Source organism: Leptonychotes weddellii, chromosome 7, assembly GCF_054177405.1.
Source record: "Leptonychotes weddellii isolate Sample4059 chromosome 7, ASM5417740v2, whole genome shotgun sequence".
In the NCBI taxonomy this organism is placed as follows: domain Eukaryota; kingdom Metazoa; phylum Chordata; class Mammalia; order Carnivora; family Phocidae; genus Leptonychotes; species Leptonychotes weddellii.
In genome coordinates, this window is record NC_138375.1 from 72,990,527 (window position 1) to 73,008,165 (window position 17,639).

The 17,639-nt window shown below is 42.3% G+C and overlaps 1 protein-coding gene across 2 annotated transcripts in view; it reads right to left on the bottom strand.

Annotated features, from left to right (window-relative positions):
• ERAP2 (endoplasmic reticulum aminopeptidase 2) overlaps positions 1–9,445 on the bottom strand; it is a 42,931-nt gene extending 33,486 nt beyond the window's left edge. For both annotated transcript variants that reach the window (XM_006733278.3, XM_081826516.1), the window contains exons 1-3: positions 9,007–9,445; positions 5,108–5,802; positions 1,205–1,343 (exon numbers count right to left, since the gene is read on the bottom strand). In XM_006733278.3, coding sequence (XP_006733341.2) covers positions 1,205–1,343; positions 5,108–5,661 — 693 coding nt within the window. In that variant the 5' untranslated portion in view covers positions 5,662–5,802; positions 9,007–9,445. The remainder of the gene's footprint in view (positions 1–1,204; positions 1,344–5,107; positions 5,803–9,006) is intronic.
• Between the last annotated feature and the right edge of the window lie 8,194 nt (positions 9,446–17,639).

A 17,639-nucleotide genomic window follows, 5' to 3' on the forward strand; every position in this document is an offset into this window, starting at 1 on the left:
ATAAAGCTGCTGGGAAAGAGACTGAACTGCCCTTAAATGAACGTACAGTTAGAAAGCAGACTTGGAGTTCAAGTAGAGGATCATTTTTACCCGGAAATGAGTAGGCTAATTGAATTGCTGTCTGGGTGATCAAGGAAAAACTAGGGTATGTGTCACGTGGAGTATTGTCACTTTTCCCGCTGATCTGCTCTGCCAATATATCAGAGCAAATACCTTTACCAGCATGAAACAGAAATCTAGGGAAATTCAGTGTCTCGTGTTATCGACTCATTTCTGTCCTTCAACCACAGAGGCTGGTCACTGTGGAAGGCAGAGAGAAAAATGGGGTAGGGTCCCTTGCTGGTTTATGATGGCCCAGCTGCTTTCTGGGATGCTCATTTTGCTGAAGCACGATCAGAAGAGCCTCTATTTTTGTCTCACTTTCCAAGTGGCTATTGGGAAATATTTTATATTTTGTCCAACATCACAAATGGCAAGGACATCATTAGTGAGGAAATATCAAATGAGGCCCGCAGTCAGCGGTATCTTTCAAAGTCTCTGATTTTTGAGTGCAAATAAAGGGTTCAAATGTCTCTTTCAGTTAAAAAAGTGTATAACTACCATAGATGATTTTCACAGATAATTTTAAGAATTACCCATGGAACTTAAAAAAAAGGGGGGGACTTCTAAGTTTCATCAGAGACCACTAGAGCAGAATTTCCAAGGTGGAGCCCAAGCAGGGTTCTCTAGATCCTTCCCACTCTACATGTGGAGTCTGGACCAGCCGCAGTGGTATCACCCGAAAGCTTGTTAAAAAGGCAGAACTTTGATCTTCACCTGTGCCAAGCCGAATCAGAATCTAAATTTTAACAAGATCCTCAGATGATTCATCTCAACATTAAAGTTTGAGAAGTGCTGCTCTGGGTGGTTTTGAATTTCATCATTGGCCAAGTAACACAGAATGAAAAAGAACATTGTTTCCATATGAATACAAATCAAATATAAATCACGTTGGTTTTTTTTTAAACTTCTGGTATAACAATGCCCCAACCAGAATGATGTTAAAATCTAGAAGGATTGGGGTTATTATATAATATGTAGATGGAGAAAACAAATTAATGGCTTAAATCTTGAAAACAAGAAATGTTAAAAAAAAAAAAAATACAACAAAGACCAAGGCTCAACTTGAGAATGATTCCCCTGAAGTTTCGGCAAGTGACAATACCTTTGGCATGTTGGAGAGTGCAATGTGTCCACTTTCTCTTCTTATCTTGATGGAAAAGTTGGCTTTAAACAATGGTTCATCAAAGCAAGGGAAAGCCATCCGGGCTTCAGTTGGCTCAAAATCTGTTACTGCAATTATTCTGTGAAATGAAGAAACCACCGGCCAGAATTTCACAAGTGAAATCAAGAAAAGAAATGAACTATACCTTCAGAACACAGCTTATCAAACCTGGAGGTGATATATTTGACTTCTCAAACTTCTCAAACTATAATCTTAGTGAATCTAGGATGTCTTTTTAAATAAAACAAGGGTAAAATTTTGTTTAGTACCTGCCAATCATGAATAACGCACAGTGCTGGGCACTCTGCTTCTATGACCTCTTTCATACTCATAGTAGGCAAGGATATTGAGACTCAGAAAATCTGAGTAACCTTACCAGGTTCCTTAGCTACTAAATGAGATAGGTACGCCCAGTCAATTTGATGCCAAAACTGACTCGGATATTAGTAGTTAAGTACCATCTCTCAGGAGGGGGCTTCAGTCGGAGATTTGAATACTTGTGAATGTGAGTGATGTCTTAGGTTGTGTTCTCAGAAAGCAGACCCTGCTTTATTAAAAACATGCCTCCAGGAGATGTTAAGGAGGTAGGGAAAGAGTGAAGAAGCAGGATAGGATAGAAGAAAAAGCCAGGCTGGATCCAGCTTCAGTCTGATCTCTGGGGAGCTCTGGAATGGAAATTACACCTTTAAGTTTTCCCCTGAGCTAGGATTTCATATTTTGTACACCCTGGGGGACCTAACTCCCAGGAACTTCTAGCTTTCTCTGCTTGCCAGCAAAGTAGCTCCAGTCCTGAGACTATAATAGGTACATAGACATTCTGACAAATCTCTATACCCCATCACCTTGATAATGCCTGAAATTGTATAATTACAGATTTATTCTTTGGACTTAAAGCTTCAATTAAGAAACAAACCTGGAGTGCAGACTTTTATTGGAGAAGGAGGGGAGAATAAAAAATCTCTAGAGTCAGATAAAGGGTGAGAAGGGCCAGGAGGGAAAAAAAAAAACAGGAGGGACTGCCAGGCTAATTTTGTCAATTTACTTTGTTTTTATAATATAGATTGGAAAATGAGGCTGGGGATTGGGATGATTTGATTTGCTTGGAACTTCAGGCTTTATTTGGATTTGGTAGCAGCTACTAAAAGTATAAAGGAATTCCACATACCTGGAATAATTTTTCACAAATGTGAAATTTTGTTTATAGTAAGTCTACAGTAGGAAAGTAAAAAATTTAATATTTTTTTCTGCTACTTGCACAATTAATTTTAGCTCTGCGTGTAAAGTAGTGACTTCTTGCTTCTCAAAGAACTATTGTTGACTGGATTATTTTTATATTTTAGGTTAAGGTGTGTGTGTGTGTGTGTGAGAGAGAGAGAGAGAGGGAGGAAGAGAAAGAGAGAAAGAGATCCATGAGTCTATTGACACTGCGCTGCAAATCATCCTATGTGTTAGATCTACTATGTAACTGAGGATGAAGAGAGCTAATTAATCACAAGAAGAGTCAGAAATAGCCTGAAGTTAGTTATGGGAGACATGTTGAAAAGTCCTCCAGCTTTACTCAAAGAAAAAATCTCCCTCTCCAGTTTCCCACATCTCCCAAAATTATATCCTTAAAAGGTATTTCCTTGCGGTGGAGTCTTTGTCACTTGAGAAAATGAAAAAAAGCCATGACTGGTCACATGTTGTTAGTGAGAAGTTGATGATAAATTCCCTATCTAGTACTGTGCTGGCTGAGAACAGACCCTTAAGAATTGAGGCTGCAGGGGCGCCTGGGTGGCTCAGTTGGTTAAGCAACTGCCTTCGGCTCAGGTCATGATCCTGGAGTCCCTGGATCGAGTCCCGCATCAGGCTCCCTGCTCAGCAGGGAGTCTGCTTCTCCCTCTCCCGCTCCTCCGTCTTGTGCTCTGTCTCTAAAATAAATAAATAAAATCTTAAAAAAAAAAAAAAAAAAAAGAATTGAGGCTGCAATGTCCCAAAGGGAGGGGCAAAGACATGGGCTTGGGGAAGTGCTCTCCTACAGACCACTGAGGCCTGGGGGCAGGGGGCACATGAGTCCTCAGAGGGTAGTGAGATCACCTAAGGTGGGAAAGAAGAGATATGTAGCAGATATTGCTTAAGTCACCTACTCATTCCCCTTCTTCAATTCCAGTGGAATCCTGATTTTACTCAAGAAGACAATGTGTCCAGATAAAAGAATCACCTCTCAGAGTCCCTTGCAACTCATTCTGGCCTGACTGAATTCATTGGGTAGGAAAACTTTGTAAAACCCTCAGCTGGAATGTTTCTTTTTGCCTTTTTCTCTCCCCTCACTTCCCCCTTCTTTCTGCCTACAATGTGAACTTGATGCCTAGAGGTACAGAAATCATTTTGTATTAGGAGGAAAGCCATATTCCAAGGGTGCTGAGCAGAAAGATAGAAGCGGCGTGGGTCCTGGATAGCACTGAAGAGTGCTGGAGCAAACCTGGCCTGTCCTGTTTCTAGACTTCTTCTTGCATGAGAAAATAATGGCCCCCTCATGTGGTTAAACCATTGTATCTGGGTTTCTCTAACTGACAGTTGAGTGTCACAGATCAAAAGTGGGAAAGCACTGAAACCCTCCCAGATGGACCCTGGCCCTGGACAACCAAAGCATCCACTCTATGAAGAATCACTGATTACTCTCTTTCTCTAATTTCACATAACTGTCAGAAAATTCTGTCTGTTTTACCCTCCAAAACAAATGCCACGTTCAATCACTTCACTCCATAAGCACTGCCCAAGCCACCCTCATTTCTTGCCCACACCACTGCAATGACCTCCTAAGTGATTACTGTCCTCTGTGTTCCCCTCTCTGTAATGTACTCACAACATACACTCGAGCTTTATGGAGCATACATCAGATCAGAACCTCCTGATGAATCCCCACCGCACTGGAGGAAAAGCCTAAACTCCATACAAGAGGCTCAAAGTCTTTGCCTGATCTGACCCTTTTCTACTCTATTTATCTCCTTTGTCACTGTCCTCAAGCCATGCTAGTCAGTCAGCCCAACCTCAGAACCTTCACACTTGCTGTTCCCTTGTCTGGAGATACTCTACCCAAAGATGTCCTCATGATTTTCTCCTTTTTTCAAATAATATTATTTTCAGTTTAAATGCATCTTCTTAGCAAGGACTCTCCTGACCACTTAGATCAATGAGTTCCAATCCCCAGCTACACTTTCTTTCTATTACAGCACCTCATTTTATTTCCTTCATAGCATTTATCATTTACCTTGTCCATTTAATTTATTTTCTTGACCTGGTTGTCTCTTCCCACATACCTTACTGCTGTACATTCAATGCCTAGAACAGTGCCTGGTACTTAGCAAGTGCTCAATAAATGGGAGTTCATTAAATTGATCATATTTCTCAATTCTCCAAACAGACTTGTTCCTGCCTCCTGGATTTGAGTCATGCTGTTTCTTGGGTAATGTATACACACTTTCACTTCCTTTCTCTCAACCCAAATCTTACTTGTGTTTCCTTCTGGTCTCAGATCAAGACTCACCTCCTTTGAGAAGTCTTCCGTATCTCAGCTTTCTGTGTCATGACCATCCTTCCCCCTAGCACAACAACATATCTGTCTCAACACAGTCACATACTGCTCTCTTCTCCTACTCATTCTCCCTCTAGTTGTTTATGCCTCTGCATTCTGTGTTCTCATCTTGACTGAAATTTCCTTAAGAAATAGCAGAGCTTCTTCTTCTAAGTTTCCATGGTTTATTGAGCTTTTCATAAATGACTGCTGAAATGTGCTCCTGGCAAAGAGATGTAACCCATAAGGAAAGTATCACTAAAGACTAAACAGCTAGAGCGATGTCTTACCTTGTTTTACCACCACGAGTTCTGTATGTGCTTTTATAAAACCCTTCAAGACCATTGGCTAACTTGGCCTGGAAGTTGATAGCCACAGAGTATCTCAAATCAGCCATTAGTTTCTCTGGAACCAACAGTGCAATTTGTTGATGAGCAGGATAACTCAAAACGTTCAGCTTTTTTCCTGGTTTCCTGTATCTCAAATCTTCCTCTGATTGAAGGATGACATTCATGACTTCAAGGTCTTTGCTGTGCAAGATGATAAATTGAGTGGCATCTCTGACCAAGACTTCAATCTTCTCAAAACCAACGAAGTCCAACGAGGTGAGATTTGGATGGACCAAAAGGTCATAGTGGAGGGGAATTATCATGCTGGGGAGCCTCAGCTTGTTCCAAGGAAACGGTTCCCCATTGGTGGCTATGGGGACAGCCCTAGGGTCCTTATTGAATGGATCAGTAGATGACATTGAAAACTGAGAACAAATGCACATCTTGGGCATGATGGTTGAGCAGTAAAATCCCATGTAAATATTAAATAGCAGTTTTCTGCATGGATTAGCCATTGCAGAAGAATGGATACTAAATCTATTCTGTAGAAGACAAATTAATACCCAGGCTAAGTCTCATAATTCTCTACAGCACTGTACCAGCTCCAGTTACATCACACAGGATCTGAATGATATGTTTCAATAAGTGGATTTGATCTAGAAGGAAAAAAAAAAAACATTCATAGCATGTAGAAAAAGAATTCAATTAATAAATAAATCCTTAAAAAATAAAAGTATATATGTGAATGTAGAAAACCTGCTTTCATAGAATCAAGCCAAATAACCACACAATAAAGTGGAAATTGAGCTATCATTTGGTTATTACAAAAAATCCTGTAGGGGCCAAATGAAAGGACTCTGCCTTAAAATTACATGTATAGAATTCCCTCTGCATTCCTATGCAATGAACATCAGGCAGGTATGTAAATTCATTGCATGTTAAATGTTTTTAACATTTGGCTACATCATTCTGGCTGTATCCTGGACACCTGAAAATAAGCTGCACAGGTGGTTTCTATTTTGTTTTGAGTCACAAAGAAACTATATTCTTTGGATACCAGGTTTAATTATTAATGGCATTGAACTTCACCTCTTTCAATGAATAACATCATCTGAATGGCCTTATTCTATGGCTGTTGGTGGAAAGGATGCTGGTCAAGGTATATTTCCAATATACCAAAGCTATAGAAATAAAACTGCGTTTATAATATTCTTAGTGAGAATATTTAAAAAATTGTTTTGGTGTTCTTCGTCTTAGGCTACCTTTGAAAATGCAATTCAATCAAACTGAATTTACTGCTTCTAAATAGAACTAAGATGATTTTTTCCTCATTAGAAGGGTAAAATTACAAAACATAAAGTGAGGACAAACAATACTATTAGTTTAGGTGATTCAGCTCTGACTCTCACCCTGCCACCTGCCTCTACTTACCTCCTCCCAGCTCCAACTCAGCCCATGAATGGTTTCCTTTCTTTTTTTTTCATTAGCAAGCTCTTTAGAATTAATCATCCCAACAGTTACTTTAATTTTCCAATTTGTAATATTACTGCAGACAAGCAGGTATTGTTAAAAGGACAAGAAGAAGAATGGTAAAATAAGGCATTTCAAAGCCAAGACAAGGACACAACCTAAGGGTCCATCAATGGATGAACAAATAAAGGTGATGTGGTATATACACCTGCAGTGGGATGTTATTCGGATATGAGATAGAAGGAAACCCTGCCATTTGCAATAACATGGATGGAACTTGAGGACATCACGCTAAGTGAAATAAGTCAGACAGAGAAAGACAAATAAATATGATATATCATGTATGCGTGAAATCTAAAAAAGCTGAACTCAGAGAAACACAGTGGAGTGGCGGTTACCAGGAGTTGTGCAGTGGGGGAAATGGGTACAAACTTCCAATCAGAAGATTTAACAAGTTCTAGGGATCTAATGTACAGCATGGTGATTATAGATAATCATACTGTACCTTGCACTTGAATGTTGAATAGATTCTCAATGTCCTCGCGAAAGAGTAGATTCGTAACTTTCTCACCACAAAAAAGAAGTGGTAATTATGAGATGGAATGGAGGTGTTAGCTAATGCTATGGAGGTAGTCATTTTGCAGTATATAAATGTATCAAATCAAGGTGTTGTACACTTTACCTTTCTTTTTTTTAAGATTTTATTTATTTATTTATTTATTTATTTATTTGACCGAGACATAGAGAGCACAAGCAGGAGGAGCAGCAGAGGGAGAGGGAGAAGCAGGCTCCCCGCTGAGTGTGGAGCCTAATGCAGAGCTCCATCCCAGGACCCTGGGATCATGGCCTGAGCCAAAGGCAGACGCTTAACTGACTGAGCCACCCAGGCGCCCAAGGTGTTGTACACTTTAAATTTACACAATGTTATAATGTCAGTTATATCTCAATAAAGCTGGGGAAGATTTTTTTAATTAAAAAAATAATGACACTTCTCCTATCTTTTTCAGATGAGCATTAAATTATGGCTAGGGGCGCCTGGGTGGTTCAGTCTGTTGAGCGTCTAACTCTTGGTTTCAGCTCAGGTCATGATCTCGGGGTTTTGAGATTGAGCCCCACATCAAGCTCCACGCTCAGTGAGGAGTCTGCTGGAGATTCTCTCTCCCTCTTCCTCTGCCCCTCCTCCTGGGTGCTCTTTCTCTCTTTTCTCTCTCTCAAATAAATAAATCTGAAAAAAATTTATGGCTACCAAACCTCAGTGTTCCAAGAACCTCTGACACACAAAACCACAATTGGTCTATTTGCTTAAATTTCTGAATGTTTGAAAAATGAAAATGTTTGAAAAATTCCTTATTTGATAGCTGATAGGCTTGAGAATCAGAGTGCTTGGATTCTAATACTAGTTCCAGCATACTTACCGATATGACTTTGGGCAAATTTTCTTATTTTTTGGACATAAGTTTCCTCATCTTATAAAACAGTGTATGAATCATACCATCCTCAATTTAGGAAGATTAAATGAGGGGCGCCTGGGTGGCTCAGTCAGTTAAATGTCTGCCTTTGGCTCAGGTCACGATCTCAGGGTTCTGGGATCCAGCCCCACATCGGGCTCTCCACTCAGCGGGGAGTCTGCTTCTCCCACTGCCTCTGTGCTCTCTCTCTCTCTCTCAAATAAATAAATAAAATCTTTAAAAAAAAGAGAAATAATTCGTGCGAAGAATTTGGCATAGCACCACAATTAGCATATACAAAGCACGTAATGTTAAATATTAAATTATTATTGTGATTATTATTACTTGAATTCTCTGGCATAGATTAAGGATTATTTCTGTCCCCACTTGTAGCAGACACACTCCAATAAAGCTGTATTTTACTGGTAAGACTGAAGAGAAATGTCTTATTTCTTCATATTCATATAGAATTTAGCTTTAGATCTAGTAAGGACTTGAAAGGCTAGCTAGTATGTCTTTGGTGTCCTGATAAAGAAACTGAGGGGAAGTGATTTTCCCAAAATCACATGGCAAGTTTCAAGCAAAATTGGGACGAAAATACAGCCCTTGACCCTTAGTCTAGGCGTCTTTCCTTTATATTCAATAGCATGTCAGTGAACAAATCCTGGGATCCAAGATGGGCAGCAAATGTTTGGGAAAGGCTAAAAGATGTCTGGAAGAGGGTGAGTCAGTAAAGCAGAAGGGTTCTTAAGTCAAGTCCCAACCTTAACCTCACATACATTCCGAGGCAGCAGTGCCAGATTCACCCCCTTTCCCCAGAGCCTCACCTTACATGACAAGATCTCCTCACTACAGCAGTTTTATACCTTAAGTTCCCAGAATTATTCTCACTGAAAAGTTCTGAGTTTTAAGAAAAATTGAAGAGAAATGTTGATGTGTTACCTTAATCCACGCTGTTGCAGATTTGAATGAAAGGGAATTTACTTTTGATTTCACTTTCTGTTCCTGAAAGACCCGGAACTTGGCATGCTTACTAATTACAGCACTGGCTGGTTCGTTATAGTATAGACGAATGGGGCTTAGGACAAGAGCTTTAGTCCAAAAAGCACAAGACTCAGCCCTGCTTCAAGCCCTCCTCCATCATCTGTGACTGGACCATATAATTGTTTGATTCTGCCCCTCTCCAGTTTGTTACGAAGTCCTTTTGATTCTGCACTTTCGATCTCTTTCTATCCAAATATTTAAAAATTCCCACAGTCATTAAAGTAGTCTAGGTCCTCTGTACTCCTCACAATGGCCTTCAAGTAGGTCTCCCTGGCTCCTCAAGGCCAGGTCCGGCAGTTTACTGGTCTGATGCCAGGCAGCAGATTCATCCTTTACGCTACTGCTTGATCATGCCACTCCCAGCTTCAAACCTTGCCGTGGTTTCCTCCTGTTTACACAGAGATGCTGGTCCTCATGTGGAGACCATGGGGGGCCGACTGGCAGCCTATGTGCCCCAGGGACTCTCTCATGCTCGGCCTGGTTATTTAGATCCTAGTGTGTTAAAGGGCAATGCACCCACACAAGTGCTATTCTCAAGGGAAACATAACAAGCTTGATTCTTACTGTCTGACAGACCTTCCTCATATTCTGGTATTCATGCTTCGTCCTGCTGTGCATTGGGGTTTGCAACCTGTGCTTTGGCTCAACATTCAAGTGCTGCCATGATTAGATCCTAGTTAACTCTCAAGCCTTAATTTTTTTTTTTCTCTTGCAGTATTTTTTGTCAACCTGGATAAATGATTTGATAAAGCAGAGGAGCAATGTCCAGGAGGTAGCCTCCACCGAGGGCTAGAGGCACCAGGTTGAATGGGGACCCTCAGGGTGGCGTTTTGCGTGTAGTTAGAGGGGCACCATGAGGTGGGGAGGTTGGCTGGAAACAGGTGAGGGGGGAGGGGGACAAAGAAGAGGAGGCACCACTGGCTGACTCTTGGGTATCTAATTCTGCAGCAGGGGAAGAAAGGGGCAAAGGATATAGAGGAAACTGGGGGTATTTTGGTGACATTCCCTGTCACAAGGCCCAGCTCAGTGTATGTGTGTTCTCAGAACTCTGCCCTGCCCGCGAGAACAGAAGCGATGAGGGAGAAGGAAAAAACAGGGTTCTGGGATTGGGCTGCAGAATCCTAGAAGACAAAGTTGGGGAAGGTCCAGGTGACTTCACAGCTTATTATTTAGAACTGTTTCTCACCAAAAAGGGTTTCTAATTTTTTTTCCTGATAACAGCATAAGCTTTGGGATGTTTGTGGCCCAGGAAATTCACATATCTCACTCTTTCACTTTGATAAGGAAAATATGTATCCTAAGATGGCCAACCAAGCCAGTGAGAGTCCCAATCCTTGCCCTGGGGCTCTTCCGGGTTCTACTCCCTGCCCCGCTTAGCGCAGGTGCCAAAATTGCTAAGTATGTGGAAGTAGAAGTATATAAATTGCCCCCTTTGTGCTCAGGGCTCAGACCTTTGGAGACCACCCTCCTCTGAGCCTGCTGGTGTTAAATAAACCTCCTATCCTCCAAGATCTCCGGGTGCCGCTTGGTTCTTCCAATGGGCAATCCAGTCCAGGTTCCATAACAATGTTACCCTGGGTTTCTGAACTGTCCCTCGCTCAGACTCTCCTTGCTGGCTCTCTCTAAAACAGGAGCACTCCTGGGGCGCCTGGGTGGCTCAATCTGTTAAGCTCAGCTCAGCTCATGATCTCAGGGTCCTAGGATCTGGCCCCATGTCTGGCTCCCCACTCAATGGGGAGTCTGCTTGTCCCTCTCCCTTTACCCCTCCCCCTGCTCGTGCTCTCTCTCTAACAAATAAATAAAATCTTTAAAAAAAAAAAAATAAAAACAGGAACACTCCTACATGAATCCACCCTTGACTGCCACCACCCAGTGTCTTATCACCTCAGCCTGCTTAATTGTTTCTTTAGCGTTTGTCAACTTCTGATACTATATTATTGTATTGATGTATTTGTTTGTTTCATCTGTCTCTCCACTAGAACATAAGCTTCTTGTGGGCAGGGAGTGTGGCTACTTCGCTCACACCCAAATGCCCAGAGCCTAGAGCAGAGCCTGGCCTCTAAGTTCATACCTGCTGACTGAGTGAATGCATTTGCAGTATTTTCCAGTTTTTTTCTTTTTTCCTTTTCAGATTGCCCTGTACTCGCTCCATGCTTCAGGCAGAACTTTGCACTGATGGATGTGCCCAGCATGTCCCCATCTTCCTGAAGCTGCATTCTATGTGTGAGACATCTCTCTCAGTGTCCCCTGTGTAAACCTACTTGTCACGAGGCACATGTCACCTTGGAAGTGACACAGAGGCTCCTTTCCAGTCCCTAACTATAGGCATTTGTTTAGTTAGTGCTACTGACCCTTACCTTCTGCTCACGGGTTTGTGCTTTCTGTTCCTCCTTAAACCATCACCTCCTGAAGGCTAGGGGCCAAACACCATGCCTCCACCTCTTCCCAGCACCTCACGGGGTGTGTGTGCCTCATAGACACTCAACCAATGGGTGAGAATGAAGAGTGAAAATTAATTTTCCCAAGAGTTGAAACTTACTTGCCAAAATGTTCAAAGATTTTTACTAATTTTTATTTTTATTTTTTTAAAGATTTTATTTATTTATTTGAGAGTGAGAGAGAGAGTGAGAAACAGCATGAGAGGGGAAAGGGTCAGAGGGAGAAGCAGGCTCCCTGCTGAGTCCCTGAGGCAGGACTGGATCCCAGGACTCTGGGATCATGACCTGAGCTGAAGGCAGTCGCTTAACCAACTGAGCCACCCAGGCACTCAAAATTTTTACTAATTTTTAAATGGAAAAATTTCTCAAATGTATTACAGATGTTTCCATCCCCTTAGGGTGTTCTTGACAGATTGGAACTTTAATGACTCAACTTTTGTTTTGTTTTGTTTTTTAATTACAAACTGGACCTAGAATTAAGAGAATTGAACTTGCCATCTTCCTTAAAATAAGTCACTTCCTTATGTCCAAATTAGAGACAGTAATACTTTCCTTAATTATTACAGAGGGTTATTGTCAATGTCAGAATCAATTTGAGACATGTGAAAATCAGTTTATAAATGTTTTATAAACTTTAAAGTTGTTTACATGCATAGTACGTTGATAATAACAATCAGTGATTATGTTATGTTGTAATAAAATGCTGCCCTTGAGGCCAATGACATGTAATAAATAACCCGGTGTTGCTATATCTTTTTGAGTTCTTGTGGGTACTCTACAAAGTTTATTTCAGTTCCTCCATTATTATCAGATTGTTATTTACTTCCTATTGTTACCTTCAACTATCCCCAACCTCCAACCTAGACCTGTTTCAAGATTGTTCCTTCTAGAGTGCTACAAGCTGGGGGGCGCCTGGGTGGCTCAGTGGGTTAAGCATCTGCCTTGGGCTCAGGTCATGATCCCAGAGTCTTGGGATCGAGTCCTGCCTTCAGGCTCCCTGCTCAGTGGGGAGTCTGCTTCTCCCTCTGCACCTCCCCGCTGCGCGCGCACGCACTCTCTCACAAATAAAAGTGCTACATGCTGAAAAAATGAACAAATAAAGCTGGTTGGACATAATTATTTCCTACTGCTGTGTTGTAGGTGGTGAGATTTCGGAATAAACGAACTGATAAATAGCCTCTGGACAGATGACACGTTACTGAATCTCCTTCTCCCTGTTTTGCTAGCGTGGCTGTTGAATCCTCTCCCCTTAACACAGGTACATCTTGACCTTTGTCAGTGCTTGATGCTATCACTCTGCATACCCAGCCAGCTGACACTTTTGAAAACCACTTCCTCTTCTCCGCCTTCTATCTCTTTTCAAAAGGATCTCCAAAAATCTGTTGAGATCTCTAAAATTCTTCACAGAATGATTGCTATGCCTCTGTTTATTTTCAAATAAATAGAGGCAGAATCTATAAAATGGTTTTAATATTTTTAATTTAAAAAAAAGAAAGCTTCTGATAGTACAAAGACCCAGAGCCTATGCAAAATATGGAGAGAGGGGGTGGGGTGGGGGTGGGGGTGGGGACAGAATTCACCTAGTAAACACATTCTGTAGCTTCTTTTAAAACTCCCCTAGTTTCAACAGAAAACGGGAAGAGCGTAATGTCAGAATTTTAAACCAGCAACTGACAGGAAGATGGTTTTTCAAAAACTGATACCTTTAGTATGCCTTCCACAACATTTATTAAAACCCAAAACAGAAGAATGCAACAACAAAAATCTTACACTGCTAAAGTAGAACAAAATATTAAGCAGAGCTGACATTAGACAACTGAGATTGTACCACATTTAAAATTTTTATTTAATAGCCAAATGAAAAATTCTGGTGCTTCTGTCATTTTCTGAATATTACCTAAATAACTGATGACACATTTTCAAACAGGATAATGGCTGCAAAAGAAACCAGAGCGGTTCTGAGCTTCTTAAATACTTTATTTTGAAAGGAAATTTTAATGCTTCCAAATGATTAAACCACCTAATTAAACCAAAACACATTTCTTGGCTTCCTACTATTTAAGGATAGAGCTTAAATGTCCATAAGAACTTCTACTCTGGCCAAGATAGAGTTGGGACTGGGATTTATCCTCTCACTAGAGACAACCAAAAAATGGACACAGGACAGTTTGAGAGACGAAGAATATCAGGTAACTGGAGGCAGCAGCAATGATCCCAGAAGAGAAGGAAACAAATGAGGTCAGCCCTGCGATTGTCCCAGTTCACTGCCTTGAGGGATTCCATGCACCTGTGCCTGGAGGGAGACCACAGGCAAAGCCCAGCAGACATTTTCTGTTGAGGAGATGCAGCTGAGATTCTGGGAAAGCAAGGAAACTCGAGTTCATAGGAAAAGTACTGAGAGGACAGAGCTACAGAAAGAGAGAGAGAGAACGTGCTGTGGAGATCTGCCGAAGGTTCCGCTTGAATATTCAGCTGATCATTGATCAGCACATGCATGTGCAGAAAATGCATAAGCCAGAGACAGAAGCACTGGCAAGGATTAGAGGTAATGGTACCTGGCTCCCACACGCAGGCAGAAACAGCGCCTGCATCCACCAGTCCGACTGGAAAACCTCAAGATCAACAAGCCAATAAGTAGAGTACCCAGAGGGGTCTTGCCTCAGTGGGCAGGAGCAAAGGCCCTACAGAAAGCATGGCTTCAGCCCTGTCTCCCAAATCTTAAAAGCAAGATCCAAAAGGATCAAATTGTTTTCAAGTAACTTAACTGTGTCCCAGCACAAAGCACAAGAAAATTTTAGTAATAAAAAAAATCACCGCCCAACTGGGGAAAAAGGTGAGTAGTGATTTTTTTTTTAATAAGCTGTTTTTTTCAGTCATTGCAGTAAAAGGGAATGCACACCATGGACAGAGGTGGGCATCTCAGAAGGAAAATGCTGGGAAGGACTTCTTAGAGGATGTGTCAGGTGATTGAGAAGGGCTTCATGAAGCAGGGCCTTGTCTTGGTTCAAATGATCTCAGGAGTGGAAGTAATTCTATAACAGGGTGTCTTAATAAGGATGGAAGAGTAGTCTAAGGCTGTAATTTGTAAAGAGACACCAGTCACTCCTGTTGGTTAGGATATGGAGGTGTCATTTTTGGTCATTTTTGTGCCGATGACAATGTTCATGTTTTGCCTGTGTTCAAACATGATTATGAAGTCAGCCTTTTTTGGTCTTCGTCCATCATAACCATAGAGTGGTTTTGTCTGATGCCGCTCTGTGAAATTGTTTGTGTTCAACAACAGGTCAACACAGAGGCCAGGCTGTGGGTACCAGGTCAGCTCTTGGGTGGCAGGGACTGCTTTGCCCTTTCTCATTATGCTCAGTGGGTCTTGGACTCAGATTTTGCCTCCCTTGGTCCTGTGAGGCTGTCAAAAGCTTAGCTCAGCCTCTGTTTCTTTTTTCTGCCCCTGGCGCAAAAGAATCCTTAAATGCCTCTTGGATTTCCATCCTCTCTAGACTCTTGCCTCAGTAACTCTTAATCTTTGATGCTTTAAAGATGTTTTCATATTTTGTCAGTGTTTATAGTTGTCTTCACTGCGAGTGCAGGTCCAATTACATAGTGTGCCATTATTGTGTTTAGAAGGATCCTCTCTTCTGCCCTGGCTCCCCCCACCCCAAAGACTTCCCTAAGCCTCAGAAAGGGTCTTACTAGAGCTTTTGCCTGGATACCATCCTCATTTACCAGAACTGTTTCAATCCAGCTAGATATCTGAGCCCCAGACAATTGAGTAGTTTTCACTCCACTTATGTTTTGTCCTCTCTAACGCAACACACATCACGCCCTTCAGCTTTCTCCCTGAACAATCCAGAGTACTATCTGATCATGTTCTTTATATACAAATGTAGCCACTAACAAGACCCGGCCCCAACTCCTTTTTCCTCCTCTGTTGCTCTTCCTGTGACCTTCCTCTTTTTCTTTTTAAGATTTATTTATTTTAGAGAGAGCGAGTGAGAGCAAGTGAGGGAGGGGCAGAGGGAGAGAATCTCAAGCAGATTCCCTGCCAAGCATGGAGCTCCACACGGGGTTTGATCTCACGACCCTGAGATTATACCTGAGCTGAAATCAAGAGTCAGACACTTAACAGACTGCGCCACCCAGGTGCCCCATTGTGACTCTCTTCTATGAAAATTCTGTATCCACCTGTTACCCTCTAATAAATCTGTACACTAAGTAAAAGTGGGTGGGCTCAGGGTTATACTTCTGAAAATATGTTTAGTAAGCTAATTCCCAATTTTCATCTAAGAGGAAATAGAGGCTTTTTCTTTCCACTGATGTCCTATGTTTGTACCTCCCTCAAGCCAATAACTGGTACCAAACAAGTCAGTGTGCAATAGGTGATGATGGGAATATTTTTAAAATAAAGTCACCAACTAAAGAAGCCATGGATTATAGTTTTAAGGGCATTTATGTGCACTTTAACACTTAGCTCTCTGAATTTTATTGAAATTATCAAAATAGACTGGTCACCTTATCCTCAAAGCAAGGCAACCTTGAGTAACCCTAGGATTTTCAATTCTACATCAGCGTCATCTACTAGCCAAACAACAAACTCTCTTAAGAGAGCAAAAGCAGTGGTAGCCTCATCTAGTGGTGACATGTGTAACTGCAGAGAGTCATTTGTCCTAGCGCTTCCCCTTTATGCAGACATGTATCCTGTGGCAAATTACACCATCCAAAAAGCAATTAGACCCATTTATCTAACGCACAAACCAGACCTAAGAGAATCAGATTTATAGATAGGATTGGATTTCTAATAAGTTGAGGACTAGGGGTCGAAACTCATAGGATTCCAATAAATCAAATTTGGACACTTGCATAACGATGCTTTGGAGGTGTAGCCTTCATTCTATCAATGGGAACATCAGAAATGGAGTAGCGGGGCCTCCCTCTATACCTGTACTGGTTGGGTGCTTTAAGCTTAGTTACACTTTTTAAATAGAAAACTTTCTACAAGATGCAGATCTTGAGGGCTTTTCCTCTGTCTGTAAGAATATTCAGAAGCCTTGTGGGGAGGGGGAAAGATGGCGGAGGAGTAGGGGACCCTATTTCAACTGGTCCCCGGAATTGAGCTGGATATCTACCAGACCACTCTGAGCACCCACGACCAGCCTGAGATGTAAAAAGATCTGATCTCTACAAACAGAATATCGCAGGCAGGTGGTTTTGAGGTACAAAGCGGAGAGCCGTGATCCTGCGGGCAGATATCGGAGGATAAACAGCAGCAGGAGGGTGCCTGGCCATGGGGATCCTGCACCGCTGGTGAGGGACAGCCTCGCGCGCTGTGGACGGGGCACAGACTCGCAGACCGGTAGCGTCAGGAAAGGACTTTAGGGCAGCCCCCGGGGTGGAAAACCAGACCGGCGGAGTCGCGTGCACGCGAACTGGGAGCAGCTGGCGGTTTTAGAAGCACAAAGGGCAGAGACGTGCCCCAACCTGGAGGCAGGACTGGGAGCGCTGCGGAGCGGCGCACAACCCAGGACACTGCAGTTTATAGCAGCACAGACAGAAACGGAGACAGTGTGGCCTGGAGAGCTCACTGAAGAACAGGCTGAGGTCTCTCTGCTCTGAGGCAGAGAGTTGGAAACCATCTCTCCTGCTCTGACTCGCAGAAGAGGCGCGGAAAGCCGCCAGGGAAAGGCGCCAGAGAACAAAAGCCCCAAAGACTGATTCCCACTGAGCCCATCCCCCACCACGGGGGGCGCAGGGCAACTCCGCCCAAACAGGGTTGCCTGAGTAACAGCGCGGCAGGCCCCTCCTGCAGAAGACAGGCTGGGAAAACAAGAGGCCAGCAACCCTAAGGTCCCAAGAAAACAGGTGCATCTTGCTTGGGTTCCGGTCAATAATTTGGACTCTATACATTCCCTCAAACACCCATCAACAGAATGACTAGGAGGAGGAGCCCCCAAAACAGAAAAGACTCAGAGATTATGACTTATGCTGCAGATTTACAAATGGGTGCAGATATAACCAAGATGTCAGAGATGGAATTGAGGCTAGCAATTGTGAAGACAATGGCTAGAATGGAGAAATCAATTAATGGCAACATAGAGT